Genomic DNA, 22,868 nt, shown 5'->3' on the forward strand with positions numbered 1-22,868 from the left:
TCGGGTTTAACTTAAACCCAGGTTTAAAGTTGTGGTTTAAGTATGGGAAGCCAAAAGAATCAAAATCATTATTAAGTTGTACGTTTCTGATGTTTACTGTGCTCTTTCCTGATTCATCGATGATGAAGACAATCATCTATTTATACTTCCTAGACAATTATGAATGATTTGAGAGCCAAATGAGCTGAGGTATGATATCTCTAGTTAGTGATTTATGCAACAATTGGTTTTCCATATACTTAAACCACAACTTTAAAGCTGAGTATATCTCTTTTTGCGTTATATGGGGCACTGTGCACTGATACTTTGAAACCGTTCTATATCCAGGGGCGGCGGAACTGGGGGGGGGGGGACGGCAGGGGGCACTTGCCCCCCCCCCTCTCAAGAAAAAAATCCTCGTAGGAAAAAAATTTCATTTTTTCCAAATGAAAAGAGCCTTTAAAAAAAAAAATGTGCCCTCTTTCAAAATGAAATACCCTTTTTGAAGTAAAACATAATACATTTCAGTTTAGAAAATCACATTTTTGGCAAAGATAATTAAAAGCTGAAGAGGAAGTCTGCTGATTAGCAAGAAGTTCGATCATCATAATTATCATTTTATGCCATTTTGGCGCGAGCCTCATTTTTAACCCCAGACAAAAACATTCCGTTATCGCTCAAGCATGAACGACTATTTTTTTAATGACATTTGAAAGATAAGACTTCAGAGCACCTATTAAATCCAAAATTTGAAACAAAAATTGGTATAGACTTTTCATATCTGTTTCTGTTTGTGGTAACCCCCGTAGGAACTCGGCAGGACAGCATTTTTTGCTGGTAAACGCCAAGCTGATATATAACCAATTACCTTGGAAACATTTAACGTCTAGGTTAATCAGTCATAGTGGCTGACGTAATAGAAGACAGATATCAATCTTGGGCCTTTTTATCAAAGTGGAGATAATGGCAGAGTTGGGATTCGAACTCACAACCTTGCGATTATGAGTCCAATGCTCTAACCACTGGACCACACGACCCGACTGTCCCGTTTTTTTTATACGCACTGTATAGTTGCCTTATCTGGGGCGCTTATGACGCTGAATTATTAAAAGATTTTTTTTTAAATAGAAAAGTGTAATGAAAGTAATAGCACCCCATTATACTAATAACGCTAGTAATATATCCATATGTGCCCCCCCCATACTGAGAATGTGTAATGCTATACATATTTTTATCATAATGATGAATATCATAGTCTGGTCTGTTAGCAAAATTATGTGGACACGGTGGACAAAAGCATGATTTTTTTTCTCCAGACCTTTGTTTATGTAAAAGAATTAAAAATTGGGTATGCTCAAAAGAAATCTGCTGCAGGAACAGTGAAAAAATGGGTGAAAATGTCAGAATTTATGAGTTTGAATTGGTTGGATATATAGATTAGTAATAGTGCAAAACTCAATAGCAATGCATTGTTTTGCATTTGTTTAGTTTTTTTTTATTCAGACGTTTTTTGAACAGATGTTCTGTTTGTCCTTACATATATCTCAATGCACCAAATATCTGAATAAAGATGCATAAACAAGTTGAAAGGGTGGTGGTGGAGGGGGTCCAATTATGATGTGTATGTAATTATTTTGGTCTTGGTGGAAAAGATGTGCAAGACACATTTTGCATGTGTTGGAAATTGTCACCATGGTAAGAGTGTATTATGGCAAAATAAGGTAAAAATCTTGCAGTTATAGAACTACTTCTGTTTTTAACCGAATCTCATGAAAATTGCCCACACATTGGTCTTGAGGTGAAGATATCCAAGGCACATTTTTGAGCGTCTTTCAGAAATCTTGTTGCTATTGTAGCAACACATTATATGGCGAAAATTCTTAAGATTCGAACTGCTTCACCAATTTTCAATCATTTCTCATGAAATTTGGCATGCACAGTTGAAGACCTTTTTTTTTGCTTGTCAATTTTTTTTTCTGGCACGAAATCCTTGTGGTTCGAAGACCGTTTTTTCTGTAAAATATTTAGCGAATTATGTACTACACATACAACCAGACCAAGATGCGGCGAAAAAGTATAATTATCATCACAAAAGCATATTTCCCTTTATGCACTAGCGTACCTGACGAGTCACAACCCATGCAAGGGACCTATCCCTGACCCCCCCCCCGTCCAGACGAGAAGTTGAAGACTTTTTTTTGCTTTACAATTTTTTTTCTTGCACGAAATCCTTTAATTGTGGTTGAAGGCCGGTTTTTTTTTAGCGGACCATTATTGTCCCCCCGTGGAAAATCCTAGGTACGCTATACTGCCTTTATGTATAACGTATAGCTGCGGAGTCATTTGCGGGAATCATTTGTCTACAAAATTGCAAGGATGTTGAGCAAAGTGCATGCCTGACATAATTTCTGCTGGCGGCTTTTAACCTTGTTCAAAGAGATTTTGTTTGCTGTTACTCCATCTCCTTCTAAACTTGGGTATAGCAAATATTTTTTCTGTACGTGGAAACGCTAGATGGTTATTATTCCCGTCACCTTTGCTCTACGGCAGGTAAACGTCGAGTAAAAAAGGAAAGAAAGAATTCAAAAACAGCCGCTTTATTCATTTTTATTCGAACTATGTATGTATCACGGTTTTTTTCAAGTCGCCGTACCTTCTTCACACTGCATGACGCCCATGATTTTTGCGTGTTGGCTGCGCCTTTAAAAAGAATAGTCGTAAAATGGTTATCACACCCGAAATCGGGGAAGGGGCTACCCTGTGTCATTTCGAGCAATGCAATGTTATTTGTTTTAAGGGTGACAGGGGCGGATCCATGATTTTGAAATAGGGGGGGCGCCAGCGGCGAGGGAGCGAAGCGACCGAGCGGGGGGAGGGTGTGGGAGGGGGGATACCCCCCTCCCACGGCAAGGACTTTTTCAAAAAATCATGTCCAAAAGTCGTATTTTGAGAGCACCTTTAGAAGAAAAATGCACACTTAAATCACTGTAACTTCATGACTAAAAGACACATACTGACTCATTTAGGAGCTGGTTTCCAGTCACACACCGTATAAGCGGTCATTCAAAACATACATTTGGCAAAGGCTCTTCACTTGCTTGCACGAAAGTATTTTTATTCTCCCCCCCCCCCCCCCCCCCCCCCCCGTCACATAAATCTTCGCTCCTTACGCTGACATATAGCTGCCTATACACAGCAAACGCGGAGTGGGGTCGACTGGTGATTGAGAATATACAATTTTGCTCCTTGATAATTCGTTGGAATGATTGCTTCGGCGAAACTTAGTTGGGGCAGGGGCGGATCCAGCCTTCGCCAATAGGGGGGCCCGGAATTTTTTTTTCAGCCATATTTTCCCCGATCGGCCACTCGAATATGATATTTGCCGGGATTTTTGGTATCTTTAAAGGGGTAGTCATATTAGTCACTTCTTAGCTTTATTCTTATGAATAAACATAAATATATAATACCATAATCATTATTTATATAATGCGAGCGCGAAGCGCGAGCTATTTTTTTTGGGAATCTTATTTACTTTTTTCTAAAAGTTTTGAACATTCTGGGCAATCCTGAAAAAAGATGTGTATGCAAGTGAATAATTATTACGAACGTGAAGCGCGAGCAAAAATGAACTGATGGAAAAGGTACTGTTAAGGACTTGCTTGCAGTTAGCCATGAAGACGTTACATATTCAAGCAGATGACGTCATATGCAAGCTTGTGACTGAACGTCTCGGGGTATCCCTGACCCCGAATGACATTGACCGGTCACACCGGATCGCTGCTCCCAACCGTGACCAAGCAACTGAATCCACATCCGGCACAGCGCGAGCACCAAATAGGAAATCGAGACCACGAGCGATAATAGTGAAACTCACCACTTATCGCAAGAGAGCTGAAATCCTGAAGATGCGCAGGAAGCTGAAGGGAAGTGGTATCGGGATCGACGAAGCATTGACGAAGACCAACCAGGATCTACTCTATGCAGCCAAACAGCATCAGAAGGTGAAAGAAGCATGGACTTCAGATGGACGCGTAATCGTCTTACTACCGGCAACCAGAGGAAATACCATCAAACGTGTGATTCGTAGCAAAGAAGAATTGAAGAAATTATGATGAAAGAATGATTATGACAAGAACATAACATCACTGGACAGAGACAATGAAATGGTTGAGAACAATAATAATAATAATAAAAAAAAATTATGAACACATATAACTACATATTCATTTTTTTCACTAATGCATTTCATGCATTCTTTGATATATTTTTGGTTTCGCCACCCCCCCCTCCTATTTTCAAACTACTTTTATTCAATTTTAGTATTGGTCAATTTGCAAAGACCATTTTATGTGATTTTGATTTACTGCATGGTTTATTTTTAGTTTTCGTTTATTCTAATACTCATTTGTTGTCGTTGAAAACTTACATGCCTGTTAATTTATGTTCTGTTTTCCCATTCTACTCTATCAATAATGATGATTTTCTTAACTGTGTAAAACAAACTAACAATCAACTTATAACATATGATGATTTAAATAATATGAGTGAAGATATAAGACTAAATGATTCTGCTCCTATTCTCGATTTTGAATTTGATCAACAATATGTAAATGATTGCAAATACTATTCCGATGATGACTTCAAAGAATCTATTGACCCTAATTTGGTACAGTTCAGTGCTATCCACTTTAATTCGAGGAGCATGGTAAAAAATTTCGATCAAATTTCTGCGTACCTGAGCAGCCTTTCTTTCAACTTTACTGTTATAGGTATAACTGAGACTTGGTTAAACGCTGAGAACGAAAATCGGTTCATATTGGAGGGTTATGATTTTGTCAATAATAATAGAAAAGACGGTAGAGGAGGAGGCGTTGGAGTATATTTAGATGAACGATTACTCTATCAATTACGCAATGATCTAAATCCGACATGTTCTTCGTGTGAATCTATTTTCATTGAAATCAATATACCTAATGTTAAAAGTATTATAGTTGGAATAATCTATAGGCCCCCGAAATCCAATCTTCGTCAATACGCTGAATATTTTTCCGATTTATTGCAAAAACTTTCAAAAGAAAACAAACAAATATATCTACTTGGAGATTATAATATTAATTTATTGAATATGACTTCAAATAATACTATTAATTTAATGAATACAATTGCACAATATGGCTTTTATATCAAAATTAACTTGCCAACTCGTGTAACTAATACATCTCAATCTATTATTGACAATATATTAACAAATGAAAGTGATATTATCTCGGGTGTGCTTTATTCTCCAATAACTGATCACATGCCAATTTTTTGTTACAAGAAAGGAACTTTCAGGAATGATTCAGCTCAATATTATACTTCAAGGAAAATCAATGAATCAACGATCAATAGTTTTTCTGTTGAACTGTATAACGTTGACTGGAGTGAAGTACTAGCATGTATCGATGCTGAAAAATCTTATAATTTATTCATGAAAATTTTTATCAAACTTTATGATAAACATTTTCCTCTTCAACAACAAAAAAGGAGAAGAAGAAATAGAAAACCGTGGGTTACCAACAAAATTCTAAGATTAATTAGAAAAAAGAATAAATGTTTCAAAATATTTTGCCAAACTAAACTTGCCAGTAACGAGAGAAAATTTAAAAAAATCAGAAACAAACTTATTAATATCATTCGTATATCTCGTCAAGAATATTACAAAAAAATATTATATATGAATCAGAGTAGTATAAAAAAGACATGGAAAACTATTAATGAGTTATTAGGTAAGAAGAAAAATCTAATCCCCAAAGTGTTTAAATGTGATCAAAAAATATATTCTGAACCAACTGAAATATCTGATGCATTCAATGAGTATTTTGTAAATATTGGAAAAAATATTAGTGATATGGTCCCACAATCTATTCATTCTTCTCATTTTTATTGTCGAACAAATGTGGTTGGTTCCTTATTTTTATCACCTGTACATATAAATGAATTGATTAATATTTGTAAATGCCTTAAAAGTAGTGCAAGTTGTGGAATTGATAACGTAAATTGTAAAGTTGTTAAGCGTGTCATTTATGCCATTGCCTTGCCTTTAACTCATGTATTTAATCTGTCTTTTGTAACTGGGAAAGTACCTTCAAAACTCAAAGAATCTAAAGTAATTCCCGTTTTTAAGAAAGATGACCCCGATAAATTTGTAAATTATAGACCAATATCCCTCTTACCATGTTTCTCTAAATTGCTTGAACGAATAGTATATAATCGATTACATAAGTTTTTAAACAGTAATGATATCTTAAGTGATTCTCAATACGGATTTCGACCCACTTTTTCCTGTGAGCATGTTCTTTTAAAAGTTAAACAAAAAATAATGGATTCATTTATTGCTGACGAACACATAATTGGAGTTTTCTTAGATCTATCTAAAGCTTTCGATTCTATGGACCACTCATTACTTTTATTTAAACTTAATCAATATGGAATTCGAGGGATCGCGTTAGACTGGTTTAGGGATTATCTTTTAAATAGGGTTCAACATACATTTGTCCACGGTGTCTTATCTTCTTCATTAAATGTTTCCGTTGGGGTACCGCAAGGATCAATTTTAGGCCCCTTGTTATTTCTTTTATATATAAACGACCTTTGTAAATCATCTAATTTGTTAACCTTTTATCAATTTGCTGATGACACAAGTATTTTTTATTCTTCTAAAGATTTAAATAATACCATCCACATCCTGAACAATGAACTCCAAAATGTTTCCGACTGGTTAAAATCAAATAAGTTGTCCCTGAATATAAATAAAACTAGATGCATCTATTTTCAAAAAAATAAATCTTTAACACGAACCCATACTGACAAATCTAATAATAATAATTCAATTGACAACGATCGTATTCACATTTATATCGACAATAAACGTATCGAATTAAGTAATTCCATTAACTTTTTAGGTGTCACATTGGATAATCTTTTGAGTTTTAAGTACCATATGATAAATGTATTACATAAGATAAGTAGGAATACTGGTTTACTTTATAAACTTAAGCATAGTTTGCTTCATAAAAATCTGATAACTCTATACCATTCCTTAATTTTCCCTTATTTAAAATATTGCAATATTGTCTGGTCTACCAATGTAACCTCATATGAACTGTACTCAATATACAAAATTCAAAAGAAATGTTTAAGAATAATTACTAATTCCCATTACCTAGCACCATCCGCACCTTTATTTAAGAAATTGTCTTTACTTAATATATATGATATCAGTAAACAAGAAATCGCAATATTTATGTATAAGTACAAGAAGAGGTTGTTACCCACTCCTTTTTCAGATCTTTTTCAATATAATAATCAAATTCATAACCATAATACCCGTTCTTCCAATAAATTTCATCTATGGTCTATCAAGTCATGTCACGAAGCTAAATCATTAAGTTATGTAGGTCCCAAACAATGGAATGAGATTCCCCAAATAATATCTAATTCACAATTTATATCTTCCTTTAGAAAACAGTACAAAAAATTTCTAGTGAATGATTATTAATTTTCGCAGTTGATATGGCAATGCACTACTTGTACCCTATCTACCCCCCCCCCTTTGATTCGTGTCTTTTTGTATTTTTTGTTGTTTTCTCTGTCCCTTTTCCTACATTGTATTCACTACAATGATATGATATTCTGGTTTTTCTTTTTCATTAATATTGTTGTCTTTTTACTATGTTTTGGCGATCCGATCCTTACAGGTTTCTGATAACCTTCATGGAAAGCCACGCAATGTATTATATTATCTAATCACATTATTTGATGTTTCTTTGTATTTTTATCCTATTTTGCGAAATAAAGATTGAATTGAATTGAATTGAATATTTTTAAAAATCAAATAATGCGAGCGCGAAGCGCGAGCTAAAATTTTTTGACATTTTTACCTAAGGAATGGAAATTCTAAGCACTTTTTGTAACTTAACAGAATAGGTATATAACTAAACGATTAGTGCGAGCGCGAAGCGTGAGCAAAAAATTTCGTGATTTAGACCTACTGAACGAGACACTCTATTCAAGTTTTGTAAATCATGAAAAGGATGAGGAAGTGGGGATCTTCCTTACATTATGAATGCGAGCGCAGAGCGCGAGCGGAAAATTTTTATATACGTTTTGAGCTGATCGAAAACGTATTTGTTATGGACTGCTTGAACTTAGCCATGAAGACGTTACATATTTCAACATTCAAATATTGCGAGCGCGAAGCGCGAGCTGAAATTTTTGACATTTCTACCTGAATAATGGAAATTTCAAGCACTTTTTGTAATCGTGGAAAGGATAAGACAAAAACTGAACATTATTGATGCGAGCGCGAAGCGCGAGCGGAAAAATTCTGGACACTCTATTCATGTTTTGTAAATCATGAAAAGGTTAAGCTATTGGAAATTTTCATACATTAATAATGCGAGCACAAAGCGCGAGCAGACAATTTTTTATATTGTTATCTGAAACTGGATAATTATTTAAATGGAGAACAAGGTGCGTATCTGAATAAACGTGTGTTTGAGATATCGACCTAGAATTTGGGTATTCTAAATACCTTTTTTTACCATGAAAATCAATAAAGCGAGCGCAAAGCGCGAGCTAAAAATATATGATATTCAGATCTGAAAAGGGGTCACTTTAAGCTCTGTATTGCAAGCACTTTGTGGAAAAATTGTGAGGTGAAGAAGGATCACAGTTAAAACAGAGCTGATATTTTCAATTATTGTTACTTTGAGTTTTGACATAGGACCGGGATGTTCTATAAGGACATTATGTCATCATAAGAAAATGATGACTATCTTCCTATTTCTCTTCCTAAGCATGAGAGCGCAAAATCTATTAATATTATGGCCTGAAAATTGGACATTTAAGCACTTTTGTAATTATGCATAAGATGCACGAGTTTAAAATCTATCAATGCGAGCGCAAATCGCGAGCAGAAATTTATGATTAATTGTCATCAAATGGTGATTTTAAGTAGTTTGTTTTAGAATTAATATTGAGATATACATAACTCACTAATCAAAATGCAAGCGTGCAGCGCTAGCTGATACGTTTTGACAATCTGACCTAAATAGGGATATTTTGAGAACTTCATGGAATACAGGAAAATAATAGGTACCTGACAAATCAAATTTTGCGAGCGCGCAGCGCAAGCAGAAATTGTTAATATTCAGACCATAAAACAGAATTTTTTACACTTTTAAAAAATCAATTTGTGAATAAAACAAAATAATGAAAGTTCAATTTCCCAGCTGAAATATGTTTTGTATATTGACTTCAGAATTTGATATTTTAAGGTCCATATTGAGCAAGATATCACCTAAAAGACAATGCGAGCGCAAAGCGCGAGCGAAAATTTTATATCCCGACATGAAAGATTTAAAAAAAATAATTTCCAAGTCTTAATTCCCCTTATCTTATTTTATTCACTCATCTTCCTCCTCTTATGCTTGCCTTCCTTCTTTTCTCCTCTCTTTTCCTTTTTTCATTTTTCCTTCCTTTTCCCCTTTTTTTCTTTTTTTTGCTCCGCCAATAGGGGGGGCCCGGGCCCCTCGGCCCCCCCTGGATCCGCCTATGGTTGGGGCGCCCTGGATAATATGCCTCTGAATCTACCAGAAAGTGTAAAAGTTAGTTTACATTAAATACAAATATGTCTGACCTATACATTTCAGTGAAAACGTACACGACCAAGGCAGAATGATAATGCTGCGCACGTGGCGCCTGATACAGGGCTTCATCTTTGAGTGAAGAATAATCTCGGGGATAGACATCATTCGCATCGTTGACACTTTCTCTCGCGATCTGTTACTTACAATTTACATGTATTTGCCATAAAGACGGACAAACGCATGTTACAAAAAACACAAAATTTCGGGAAAAAATGATATCCAATCCAACATCTTCACACTGGTCACTGCACTGCAACTCCCGATTACAAGTGGTGCAACTTTCCAACCAATCGACTTGCGCGCCCTGGAATTCCGGAATTTACATATTGCAATACAGTATGACAGAGGTGCATTTGTGCGAACACAAAGGCCATGAGCGTAAGTTAAAATATAGTTTTGACTAGATCTAGCCCTTGAAATTGACTACATTGTACCAATCCAGTAAATATAACCATCAAAAAAAAAAAAAAATCCGGCGAAAATAGGGGGGGCGCGCGCCCGGGGCGCCCCCCTCTGGATCCGCCACTGGGTGACAACAACTATGGGAACTTTAATTTAAGAAAACACAAAGGAATATTTTAAAAAATGCGAACGAGAAGTGCGCGGGCCTATAATTTTTTTTTGCCTCAGCAGCCGGCGAAAACGGAGCCTATTTCCGTGGTTTAAAGCAGCAATGAACAGCAACCAGCGCCAACTCAAGTCCTCAACGACTCAAATATTATAGCTAGCATTATACAGTCTGAGCTGTGTAGTCTTGTTATAAAGGCCAGATTGAATGATTACACAAGTACTTTCCTCTCAAACTACATCATTTTGTTTCTCTGTGGGGGAAAAAATAGGCTTATGCGTGGCGAGAAAAGCGTTTAAAACGTTATCTTTTCTTTTAACTGCTTAAATTGTTTCCTATTCTCCTTGCTTCCTAAACTTTATTTTTGAGGATTATGGGAAGATATAGTTTTTCATTTTCTCATGGTGAATTACGAGATGTCTGTATATGAATTTCATTTGTATCTGTGATGGGAATGAAAAGCTATTATTTTCATTGAGGGCTCTCACTAGTGGCCATTCTCGATTTACTCTGATGCAAAATGTATGTTGATTTATTTATTTATTTATTCATTTTCGTTCAAACAAAAGACATAATCCAAGTACAGTGAAAATACATGTTCAAAATAATACTACATACAGTTCTATAACATTTCATAACAAATATTGAAGATAAAATTATCTGAACGGAGGGACTTGCCAAGAAAAGCAAAGCTTGTAAAGAAGGCAAGTCCCCAAACATAGTTCCAAAACTAATTAACATAACCTATATACAAGATACGGGTGGAAAACGAAATTAAAATACATAGGCCCGTATTCTTAAGTCGGGTTTAATATAAACTCAGGTTTGAAATTGGGGTTTAAGTATGGATAGCCAATTGTTACATAAATCACTAACTATAGAGATATTATATTTCAGCGCATTTGGTTCTCGAATCATTCATAATTGTCTAGGAAGTATAAATAGATAATTGTCTTCACCATCGATGAATCAGGAAAGTGCACAGTAAACATAAGAAACATACAATGTATTAAAAATGTTGACACTCTTGGCTTACCATAATTTTAGCACAGAGTTAGACCGTGGTCTAAGTTAAACCTGGCTTCAGAATACGGGCCTTGATCTACAAAATAACAAAATAGAGCGTATAAGCGACAACAAATAGTGGAAAATAATTTGGATAATAATTGGAATGATAACGATAATAATGATAAAATTTTTAATAAGAGTGGAAAAGGGAGGAAGAGGAAAGAGAGGAGAAAAGGGTGGTGCAAATATACTGAAAATGAAAAGAGGAACATGACAGGTGCACAGGTGCATGTTAAAAACACAGAAAATATCTGACAGATGAGCACAATAACAAGGACACATTTACTCAGAAAAGGGATCTTAGTTTATTTATTCATTATTATTTATTATTATTATTTTATTCATTTTTTTTTTTGGGGGGGGGGGGGTTGGGGCCGGGCTTCAGCATTCCTCCACCCTTCACCCACATAAAACAGTCCCTTTTTTGTTGTGGATTCAACATTTCCAAAATCATTTCGGAATCGTGGTTTTTGGGGTGGGTTTTTTTTAATCACAGGTTTAAATACAGGTTTGTTACGATACTGCAACAAATAACAATGAAATAATTTGAAATTGAATTTCCTTTTCTTTTATTACAGGAAATATAACACTCAAAAACTAAGAAAACATAAATAAATATCTTACGCCTCTTGAAGTGACAGATGTGCAATATATCCGATTAATAATCCAAATGATAAAATCCAGATAAAAGTCCACAATGATTGCGACGATGAAACTGATGTTGAAGCACGATGAATAACAAGAGTCACTGTAACGAGTTGAAATGTCCGTGAAGACGATGTTGATGATGATTAACAGTCAATTTCAGCAATCCATGGGTTGAAGAGTGTTCATTAAACAGGTTGATGAGGTTGATGATCTCGATGAGAACTGAGAATTCCTCTCTCAAAATAACTGCAAACAGTTCATTGATGGCGGGCAAATAATTCCCGGAAGATAAATATTCCAGGTGGAAATAAAGTCTGGAGTGAAACTCTTAGCTCTGATCTGGTGAAGTGATCTCATATGATGTGATGATGTCCTTGTAAAAACTGCAGCTTTATATGCACATTTCAACTATTCTAGATCATTCTAGTATTCACTATTCTAGAGGCTTCTATATAGTATTCACTATTATGGAAGGTTCTATTGTCTTTAAAAAACATTCTCCTTTCAGGAGCAGTCAAATTCCAGAAGACTCTTGAATGACCTCATTGAAATTAACATGTGTCAACAAAATAGCTAAGCCTATTCAAATCCACTACCAATACAATTATATTGTAAAGTAATCTCTATTCAGAAATAACAATAATCCTTGGCCTTTAAATGGGCAGAGGCCTGCTTAACAAAAGCTTATGATATGGAATGTTCTTGACCATTCTAGGCTATTCTTAAAGGGGAAATAACTAAATAAATGTATGTAATTGCTCTTACAATTCTTCTTATATATAACAATATATAGGACCTATATATATATATATAATTATAATAATTTTGTAATTTCTAATGAACTAGAAGTTACGGTTAAAACAATCTTACCCTGATCCCTATCTATCTTTTTTTTATATCTATCTATCAATCTATCTATCTATCTATCCTATCTATCTCTGTTTCTCTCTCTATCTGTCTATTTGATCTATCTATCTATCTATCTATCTACCTGTTTCTTCTCTTTTTTCTTTCTTTCTTTAATTCTTTCTTTCTTTCTTTTTCTATCTATCTATCCATCTATCTATCTATCTATCCATCCATCCATCCATCCATCCATCCATCCATCCATCCATCCATCCATCCATCCATCTATCTATCTATCTATCTATCTATCTACCTATCCATCTATCTATCCATCTATCTATCTATCTATCTATCTATCTATCAGGCTAATTATTGACCCTGTCCCATTAAAAAAGTACATGATAGCCAAGATCATAAAGATATGACCAAGATAGATACAAAGTGTGGCAGTCATGGCAGTAATGATCCGGGAATTAGCCTGTGGACATATTAAAGAATGAATTTACTGTTTCACGAATCTTAAATTTAAGTTCGTCTTTATAATTATCTGTATTAGAAATTTGCCTTTTTTCACAACCTCATTAAGTCAATAATTAAACATTAAAATACCATATTAAACAAATAAACAAAAAATAAACTAATTTTGTTTCCATTTCCTAGTTTCCCTAAGTAGCATTTAATTTCAAGTGAATTCAAAATATATTGGATGTTGCTCTACTTCTACTACTAGGGATGGAACTAAAGAATTGCTGGATTGAAGATGAATAAAATAATCACAAGAACAACGAATTAATTCTTGTAATTTTATTTGTTCTTTGAGTTGACACTGCACTCGATTCAAACAGCTTTGCTTCCGGGTCGCCGATCGACCTTTATCACGCACGTTTTATTTCTTCGAAACTTCAGGGGCCGATTGCACGAAAGGGTCTTTGCAAGGACTGTCTTTCGTGTCGCCCATCTTTTATGATGCGCCATATGAAACGCATTTTAAATAAGTCATCTGCAAACAAATTTCATTCGTCCGTCAAAATAACAAAACATTTGTTTATAAAATGATGTGATATATCATGAAATTGTATAAAATTTGATTTAAAAGCAAGCTAACGAATCTTTTTCTTTATCATAAATTTCAGAAACACACCCCTTATAGCGTATCATAAAAGATGGGCGACATGAAAGAAGGTCCTTGGAAAGACCCTTTCGTGCAATCGGCCTCAGATTAACTGTGGCGTACCTGTACCTGTTCTCAATTGCATAGGGCCAATACCTCCACTTGTTTGCTGTCCAGTTTCTTGATCTGCTGAAGATTTTGAAAGAAAATGTGGTTTGCAGAGGCTGAAGAAGTTGTTGAAGTAGTAAGGGGCCATTTTCCGTGGACATGTCTTCTCATTGTTCCGATTTTGATCGCAATTTCGCCTGTTCATGGAGCTCATGACTTCACCGCATATCGAATGCAGCAGTTCGACCTGCACGGGTCTCAGTATGGTAAGCAGACGTGAGTTTCGGGAGAGCTTGTGTGTGCGTGCGGGTAGCCAGGCAGGGGTAGCCTGGAGGCGTCTGAGGACTCTAAAAGTCATCTGTTCTACGGTAGCCAGGAGGCTTTTAGAGAGTAAAAATCATTTACAACGTAAGGTTACTCTCAACGAAGCCAGGTATCCCTATCCATTCACGTGCGTGTAAGCAGCCAAAAGCCCAAAACCTGAAACTTTCGCCCCCGTCGGCCCCGAGATTTCCTGAAATCCTGAAAATTATAATGTTGAAGAATGTAAAAATGCAGCATCTTCCTTTTCTTTTAAATTCAAAGGACCTTGCATTTGGAATTCTCTTCCCCGTAACATCAAACAAATCTCATACTTAAATTCTTTTAAATCCAAGTTGAAAAAACTTTCTTTTCAACCATCAAACATCTTAATTTAATTTATCCCATCATATTTCCTAATTATTATATGTTTATTTCATCAGTACAAGTCTTGAATTTTATATTTTACTGTCCATAGGGACTGCCTCGACAGAACATTTGCTTTGTTCTTTTGCAGTTTCCCATTTCATGTTCATTTTTTTATACATGTACTGTAATTATCCTTATACAATCTTAGCACTTTTCTAAAATCTTTCTTGCATCTTGCCATGTGTCTTTGTTTCCTTGTTTTTTTAAATGTATTTTTGATGTTTTTTGTATGCTCAATGTATTTTAATGGACGTGAATAAATAAATAAATGAAAAAAAATGAGAAAAATGTCATGACAAGACGGAAGAGACATGCGTGCGCGTGCGTGCGTCCGGTAACTTTGGCGAAGAACAAGTCAATAAGAAACAAGATGGCGGCATAAACATCGGGCAAGTCTCTTATGTCTTTTCACAACATTTTTCTCATTTTTTGATGAATTCTTGTTCAAAAATAACGAGAGTGTAGAAATGTTGGAAATGAAGTTTAATCCCATGTAGGCCTACATGATTAAGCCAGGCTAGATCTTTTAGAAGGAAAGTAGAAATTTTGGGGGTGAAAGTTTCAGGTTCTGGTGTCCTCCGTGTAGGTGAATGAGAAAGAAGACCTGGCTTCATTGAGAGTAAGCCTACATCAGTAAATGATTATTAATCTCAAGAAGCCGCCTGGCTACTGACGCCTGGGGCTGGGACGCCAAGCTATATTCACCCACGTACGGGTACAAAACCTGAAACTTTCGCCCCCGAGATTTCTACTTTCCCTCTAAAAGATCTAGCCCTAAAACATGTACATGAGGCATGAGATTCAACTTCATTTCCAACATTTCTGCAATATTGATTTCATTTTTAAAGAAGAATTCATTAAAAAAACAAGAAAAATGTTATGGAAAGATGAGAAGAGCTTACGGCCGTGTTTACGTTGCCAACTTGATTTCTTTGTCTTCCACTTGGCGACAGCCACGCAAATTGCGCAGTTTGCGTGCTGTCGCCGTCTCGCAATAATTTGGACACTGATAATTTGAAAACAAGCCCACGGACCCCCTATATTTGATATTTTAACGTCATCAGAATATATTAATCTGCAAATCTAGAGTATGGCTATGATGAAAATGACATGGATTTTGAATGTTTGGGTGCGAAATACACGCATGGAACCATTTGCATTTTAGACGACATCAGATTTTTTCACATTTTGGGCGATTTTCATGCCAACTCGTATCTTTTTGGAAACTCGTAGTTAAAAAACGAGCACATGGACCCCATATTATTAACTTCCCTACACTTTTGATATGTATTCTTCTACAATTAAGCCGAATTTGATGAAAATGACAAGGATTTTGAAAAAAGTCAAGCTTACAAAATGCTTTTTAAATTTTTTTAGTACATTCACGTCTTTGAAGATTTGTTTTTTTCGAGTTGTTGCACCATTCTTGCCAAATGAGGGAGCTGCTGACTCCAAATAGAAATAGTTTTACCAATTAAAAGACTTTTTCTTACTTTGGTGCACACTTTGATATTCAGTGCGTCTCAGAAAAAAAACAAAACCAAGATTTATTGATGAATTATCATAACTTAATAATAAATAAAATAGACAAATGACCTACCAACGTAAAGCTTAGAAATTAGAATCTACTCTTTCATCTGATACTACTTGGATTATTCCTCATTCACGCATGAGTGAGCAACAACAATTCAAAGAAAGGATGCCCAAAACTCATTTGGCGGGGGTATCTAAATTGAAAAGCAAAGTCACATGACTAAAAAGTTCAATATCTGCTCTTTTATTTGATACCTTAATCACAAAAAATGGTCAAGAAGTAAAAAAGTTACGATCCCTCGAAACAATGCTTGTATTTCCATAATTTCATTAAATAAACATGTTTTTACCAGTTTCCCACAGAAGCTATCGCACGGTAACAAAAGAGTTAATGCATGGCTGATCGTCAACAAAACGGAACGCTAGCCTGTAAAACCTCATCATTTTATGAAATTAATGAAATTCAAGCCTTATTTCAGATAACCAGAACTCTGTAATTCCTTGACCATTTTCTGTAATTGAGGTATCAAATTAAAGAGCAGATATTGAACTTTTTAAAAATGTGGTTTTCTTTTTAAAACCCAGACACGGCCTGCCAAGTGACTTTTTGGAATCCCCTTTTCAAATTGATTTTGCTCACTTGTGCGTGAATGAGAAATAATTTAAGTAATTCCAGGTGAAAGAGGAGATTCTAAGCTTTAAAATGGTACAGGTTATTTGTCTATTGTATTTGTGATTAAAGAGAAATTCCAGTAGGCCTAGTTGCAGTAAACACTGATTTCATGAGAAAGTCTGTAAAACAAGGCTTAATTGTCAGTATATCATCGAGGATCTAGATCTGGTACAGTTACATAAACTGAACTTTGTGAAATCTTGAAATCTACGCTGAAAAATGTTCAGACGGAAGATCTCCAACACAGATAAGCGCACGTGGGACAGTGTATAATTATTGCTTTGAATGTCAAATCCTGTGCTTATTTGCTTATTTCTCAGCAATTACTCAATTTCTTCCAGAATCCTTTGGAATATACATCTTATTTATACAAACAGACACTTTGGTGGTCATTTCATTGGATTCTGTACGAGCTCATTTTGGTATGGTTACCAAAACTAGCATTTACCTTTAAGTTATGATAAATGATCGATAAATTCGGTTTCGTTTTTTTGTGGGACACACTGCATATCTTGAAAATTTGATGATGTTTGATGGGGTATCCAGTGAGTAAAGATGATTTAAACTCATTTGGTTAATTCATGAGGTCTAAGAGAGGCATTATTCTCTTGATTGCGCAAGATTGCATATTGAATACGGCGACTTTGAAGACCCATAGGAAAACAATAAGCACATGTACCTATATAATATTTTGCATTTTAATAATGCATAGATACCAAAGTAACTCGCTGCAAAATTTGGTAAAAATGACATGGACTTCATTTTAACTGTGGAACGTCCTTAAATAACCACGTTTGGCCCTGGATTTTTAAGTAGTCAGCAAACATTGCTTCATTGCAGAAGTAATGCACTGTATCCATTTTCCGTGATCGCGGAAAGTCACTGTCATTTCAAATCCAATATCAGAGACTTTTGTAAAGAACTTTGGTATCGAATTTCAGAGTTTGGGATACCAATTTCTTGTGTTTACGCCGCAGAGAAATTACCCTGGCGTCGAGTGGAAATGTGATGAGCAGATTCCTCATGAAAAGTTAGCCCTTTCTACCATCTAGATTGACACAAAAAGTTTACCTTCTACTTTGGTTTTCATGAGGATTTGTGTTACCCGTACACAGCCATACATAAAACTTATGTTCTTCTGACCTTAGTGATTGTTGGTGGTGTTTCTTTTGCCAAGCAAGTCTCCAATATATGAGATTGTCTCCCGTATTGGAGAGAGTCTCCAATATTGGCTGTGCAACTCTACTGTAAGCCTGGCTCACGTCTTTGCATTTCGGGCTTGCATTCAACTAGCTGTTGATTGCCTGAATGCAGACAAATGCAGTATACAAAACAATGCAATGAAAGAAGGTAATACATGGTTAATACGCAGACTAGCGCAGAGGCTTTTGTCCTAGAACGAAAGATTTTTTTTCAGACATGTGCAATTGGATGCAAACAAACGACCAAAGACAGTGAGCAAATGCGAGCTGCTTACTTAGGCTTCAATGCAGCATTCATGTTTTACCTCGAATTACTGCACTTTAGCTTGCATTACCTCACTTTGCTGCCTTCAACTTTGTTTTAGTCTGACGAGCTGGTAGTGTGATCGCAACCGAACATTCTGCTGCAAAGTGTGTTGCGTTGGGATTTATATTGCATTTTACTGCTAATGCAGCAAAAGCAATAAGCAGCTACAACCTTGCACATTAATGAACTCAAAAGTTGTCCAACTATCAACTCACCAGCATCGTTCTCACAACAGACAGTTCCAGCTGATCACCTGTAGAATTCAGTACAGAGGATCTTCATTCCTGCCTCACACCGAAGGACTAAAATGGTCTACCAGCGGAGGTACATGTAGTAGATGCTGCAACCCTTATGCGCTCGTCCTACGGGACGTAGTATGGTATCACGCTCAGTGTCCGTACGTTAACTTTTCCTTGTAAATGCAAAAACTTCAGTTTAACTTTCTCTAAGCTCATAATTTTGTGTGTATGATACTAGCATGGATCCCAGGAAGCCTGTTGATTTTTAGGTCAAAGGTAAAGGTCACAGTGACATGTTTTCATCTTACCCTTCTGCAGTCCTTGTAGTCTGGTCAGTTAGCGGAATTATGTGGACACGGTGGACAAAAGCGTGATTTTTTCTCAAGACCATTGTTTATGTATAAGAATTAAGAATGGGGTATGCTCCAAAAAATCTGGCTGCAGGAACAGTGAAAAAATGGGTGAAAATGTTAGAATTTATGAGTTCAGATTTGTCTGATATATAGACTAGCGCTAGTGCAAAACTCAATAGCAGTGCATTATTTTGCATTGGATTAGTTCTTGAATTCAGACCCTTTTTGAACAGATCTTCTGTTTGTCCTCGCATCTCAATGCACCAAATATCTGAATGAAGATGCTAACCAAGCCGAAGGGTGACGGTGGAGGGGGTTGAATGTTGGTGTGTGTGTACATATTTTGGTCTTGGGGTAAAGGTGTGCAAGACACAGTTTTTGCATGTGTTGGAAATTGTGTTGCCATGGTAACAGTGTATTATTGCAAAAATAAGGTAAAAATCTTGCAGTTAGAACCACTTCCTCTGTTTTTAACTGATTCTCATGAAATTTGGCACACACATTGGTCTTGAGGTGAAGATGTCTAAGACACACTTTTGTGTGTCTTTCAGAAATCTTGTTGCCATGGTAACAACATATTATCTGGTGAAAATTGGGGAAAAAAACTTACAATTCAAACTGTTTCATCAGTTTTCAATCAATTTTCATGAAATTTGGCACACACATTGGTATTGAAGTAAAGATGTACAAAGCACTTTTTGTGTGTTGTTCAGAAACTGTGTTGTCATGGTAACAAAATATCACATGGCAAAATTTAGGTAAAAAACTTGCAATTTGAACTACTTCATCAGTTTGGAACCAATTCTCGTGAAATTTGGCTCACACATTGGCCTTGGGGTAAAGATGTGCAAGAACCCTTTTTTTTGCATTTGTCAGAGAGTACGTTACCAGGGTATAGCCACATATGATAGCCAGATATTGTAGGAAAACTTATTGTGGATCAAACTTCATCCCCTGTTTTTAGTCAGTGCTCATAAAAATTCGAAGAAATATTCATCTTAGGGTAAAGATTCATATTAGATTCTAAATGTCTTCTCTGCATTGAAATGTGGGGGTATTAATCACCTTCATTAATATTTCTGGGTTTGGGGGAAGGGGCATGATTAGTCATTTAAATCTGACATCAAAGAAGGTTAAAGGCAGTGGCCATTAGAAACATAAAAATGATAAACACTCTTAAAAAAACGCATCCCCTTAAGGGCATATAGGCTGGAGGTACACTGGGTGAATATGAAACCTTCCGCTGAAGCAGAGGGGTTCCAACACTGGCAAGCAAAACAAAATGTGTACCCCTTCTACTTTCAACAGCTGATTTTCCAAACCTTAGTTCCACCTCCCCAAGATGTGCACCCCTTCCCATACCACTTTTAGTTCTACTTCCCCATGCTCAAACCAGTCTACACCTTTGTCCCTCAGGGGTCAATGCATTTTTAAAGCTAGACATTACTCTTTTTTTGGGGGGGGTGGGGTCTTTAGAAAATGACCTCATTAAAATTACAGTTAAAGGATTATGACTAGGAACTTAAACCCCCCCAAAAAAAAAATAGGGGGCTGACAATACTTTTTAGCAGAAAATGCCCCCCCCCTTCAAAGGTAAGAAGAGTCCTTTGCACTTCAGACCATTCATTTGAAGCTTAATGCATTCTGATATGATAAAAAAATTGTTTACAGTACCCAATTAACCATTGTTTATTTATATTCTCCTACTCAGACTTTTATTCATATTCCGTTCCTACTCTTTCTTTTTAACTTTCACATCACTCTTGATTTTGAGCTTCACCATGCCATCTCCTTCTGTTTCCTGTCTCTCTCTAAGTATATTTTTTCTGACATATTTTAAAGTGTACCTTTAATCATGCAACTAATTATTATAGAAATATAAATATATACAAAAATATCTGCACTTGTTTTAGAAATTCACTTGCAAATCCATGACTCAGTAACATACCATATCAAAAATATACCTATGTGCACAATATATTTTAGCCTTATATTTTCTTTCATTTAATTTTTTCAGTATATTTCTGTGACAGCCCCTGCTTCATGCTTCAAATAAAACATTGATTAATTGGACACCGGAAACTTTTTTTTCAAAGCAGAATGTTTGAGGCTTTAAATTAATATGCTGAAGTGTAAAGGATTTCCTTTTTTTTTTGGGGGGGGGGGTTAAGTTCCTAGTCGTTATAATTTCATTTTAATCTTTATGTGGCAATTTTCTAAAGCCCCCCCCCCCAAATAAAAAATGTAAGGGGTGTTTTTTTAAGAGTGTTTAAGTTCCTCATGGTCATGGCCTTTAGCCTTCTATATTTTTATGTTGTCAGATTTTAAGGACCTTCTCCGCCCCCCCCAAAAAAAGCCTATAAATATTATTGAAGGTGATTAATACCCTGCGCTATTATATGACGTTATAAAGGGGAATCAAACCCAAATAAACACTTGTTTTTAGAGGAAAATGAAAATCAGACAAGTTTATAGGTCAAAGTTTGAACAATATCAGACAAACCATAACAAAGTTGTGAACATATTAAAGTTATAAACATTGGTAATCACTATACCCATGAAGACTTCAAATTGACCGCATATGTGATGTCACAGTGATTTAAGAAGGCAAGGACCACTCTTCCATGTACTGGAATAATTAATTAGCTAAAATTTATTTTTTCAAAAGTTTTACTTCAAATTATATCTTTCTTTCATGAGGACATAAAACATACTACCAGGGTTTATATTACGGCCCCAATGGAATAGGGATTTAGGAGAAAACCAAAAATCCTGATAACTACAACTAGTCTTATGGGAAAGTTGTCCTTGCGGCCCCACCCCTTGTCATAATTTACTTACCCAGTTGCCAATTTGAATTCTACATACTAGTAGCCTTAGGGATCTTAATTTTAAAGCAGCCATAACTTTATTTTGCTTGTCCGATTTCTTTAAAACTTTCACCATTCTTATTTTTCTCCTTTTCCATGCACACAACATTATGACCAAGGCTTGATTCCCTTTTAATACTGAATATGAATCTTTAACCAAAATGAATATTTGTGTCAACTTTTATGAGCACAGGCTGAAAACTGAGAATTAGACTGATCCACAATGAGTTTTCCCCATATTTCTGGCTAAATGTGGTTACCAAGGCAATGCACTCTCTGACAAAAGGTTCTTGCACATCTTTACCTCAAGGCCAATGTGTGAGCCATAATTATTTCATGAGAATTGGTTCAAAACAACAAAAACTGATGAAGTAGTTCAAATTGCAAGGTTTATCTAAATTTTGCCATATAATATGTTGTTCCCATGGCAACACAATTTTGGAAACACACACAAAAAATGCCTTGTACATCTTTACTTCAATACCAATGTGTGTGCCAAATTTCATGAAAATTGATTGAAAACTTATGAAACAGTTTGAATTGTAAGGTTTTTTCCCCAATTTTCACCAGATAATATGTTGTTACCATGGCAACAAGATTTCTGAAAGACACACAAAAGTGTGTCTTAGACATCTTCACCTCAAGACCAATGTGTGTGCCAAATTTCATGAGAATCGGTTAAAAACAGAGGAAGTGGTTCTAACTGCAAGATTTTTACCTTATTTTTGCAATAATACACTGTTACCATGGCAACACAATTTCCAACACATGCAAAAACTGTGTCCTGCACACCTTTAACCCAAGCCCAAAATATGTACACACACACCAACATTCAACCCCCTCCACCGTCACCCTTCGGCTTGGTTAGCATCTTCATTCAGATATTTGGTGCATTGAGATGCGAGGACAAACAGAAGATCTGTTCAAAAAGGGTCTGAATTC

At 35.7% G+C, this 22,868-nt stretch overlaps 2 protein-coding genes across 2 annotated transcripts in view; both read left to right on the forward strand.

Moving 5' to 3' along the window:
- The first annotated feature begins 3,650 nt into the window (after positions 1-3,650).
- Positions 3,651-4,091, forward strand: LOC121415493. Its single transcript, XM_041608692.1, has one exon. It carries the CDS (start codon positions 3,651-3,653, stop codon positions 4,089-4,091), a length of 441 nt encoding a protein of 146 aa, XP_041464626.1.
- Positions 4,092-13,983: 9,892 nt separating this feature from the next.
- LOC121416330 (nicalin-1-like) overlaps positions 13,984-22,868 on the forward strand; it is a 34,530-nt gene continuing 25,645 nt past the window's right edge. The window contains exon 1 of the mRNA XM_041609893.1: positions 13,984-14,286. Within this exon, the coding sequence (XP_041465827.1) occupies positions 14,121-14,286 (166 nt within the window). The 5' untranslated portion in view covers positions 13,984-14,120. The remainder of the gene's footprint in view (positions 14,287-22,868) is intronic.

Source organism: Lytechinus variegatus, chromosome 5, assembly GCF_018143015.1.
Source record: "Lytechinus variegatus isolate NC3 chromosome 5, Lvar_3.0, whole genome shotgun sequence".
NCBI classification, from domain to species: domain Eukaryota; kingdom Metazoa; phylum Echinodermata; class Echinoidea; order Temnopleuroida; family Toxopneustidae; genus Lytechinus; species Lytechinus variegatus.

Excerpts from the sequence above, each read along its gene's own strand:
- LOC121415493 (XM_041608692.1), top strand. The coding sequence starts at position 3,651 with ATGAAGACGTTACATATTCAAGCAGATGACGTCATATGCAAGCTTGTG.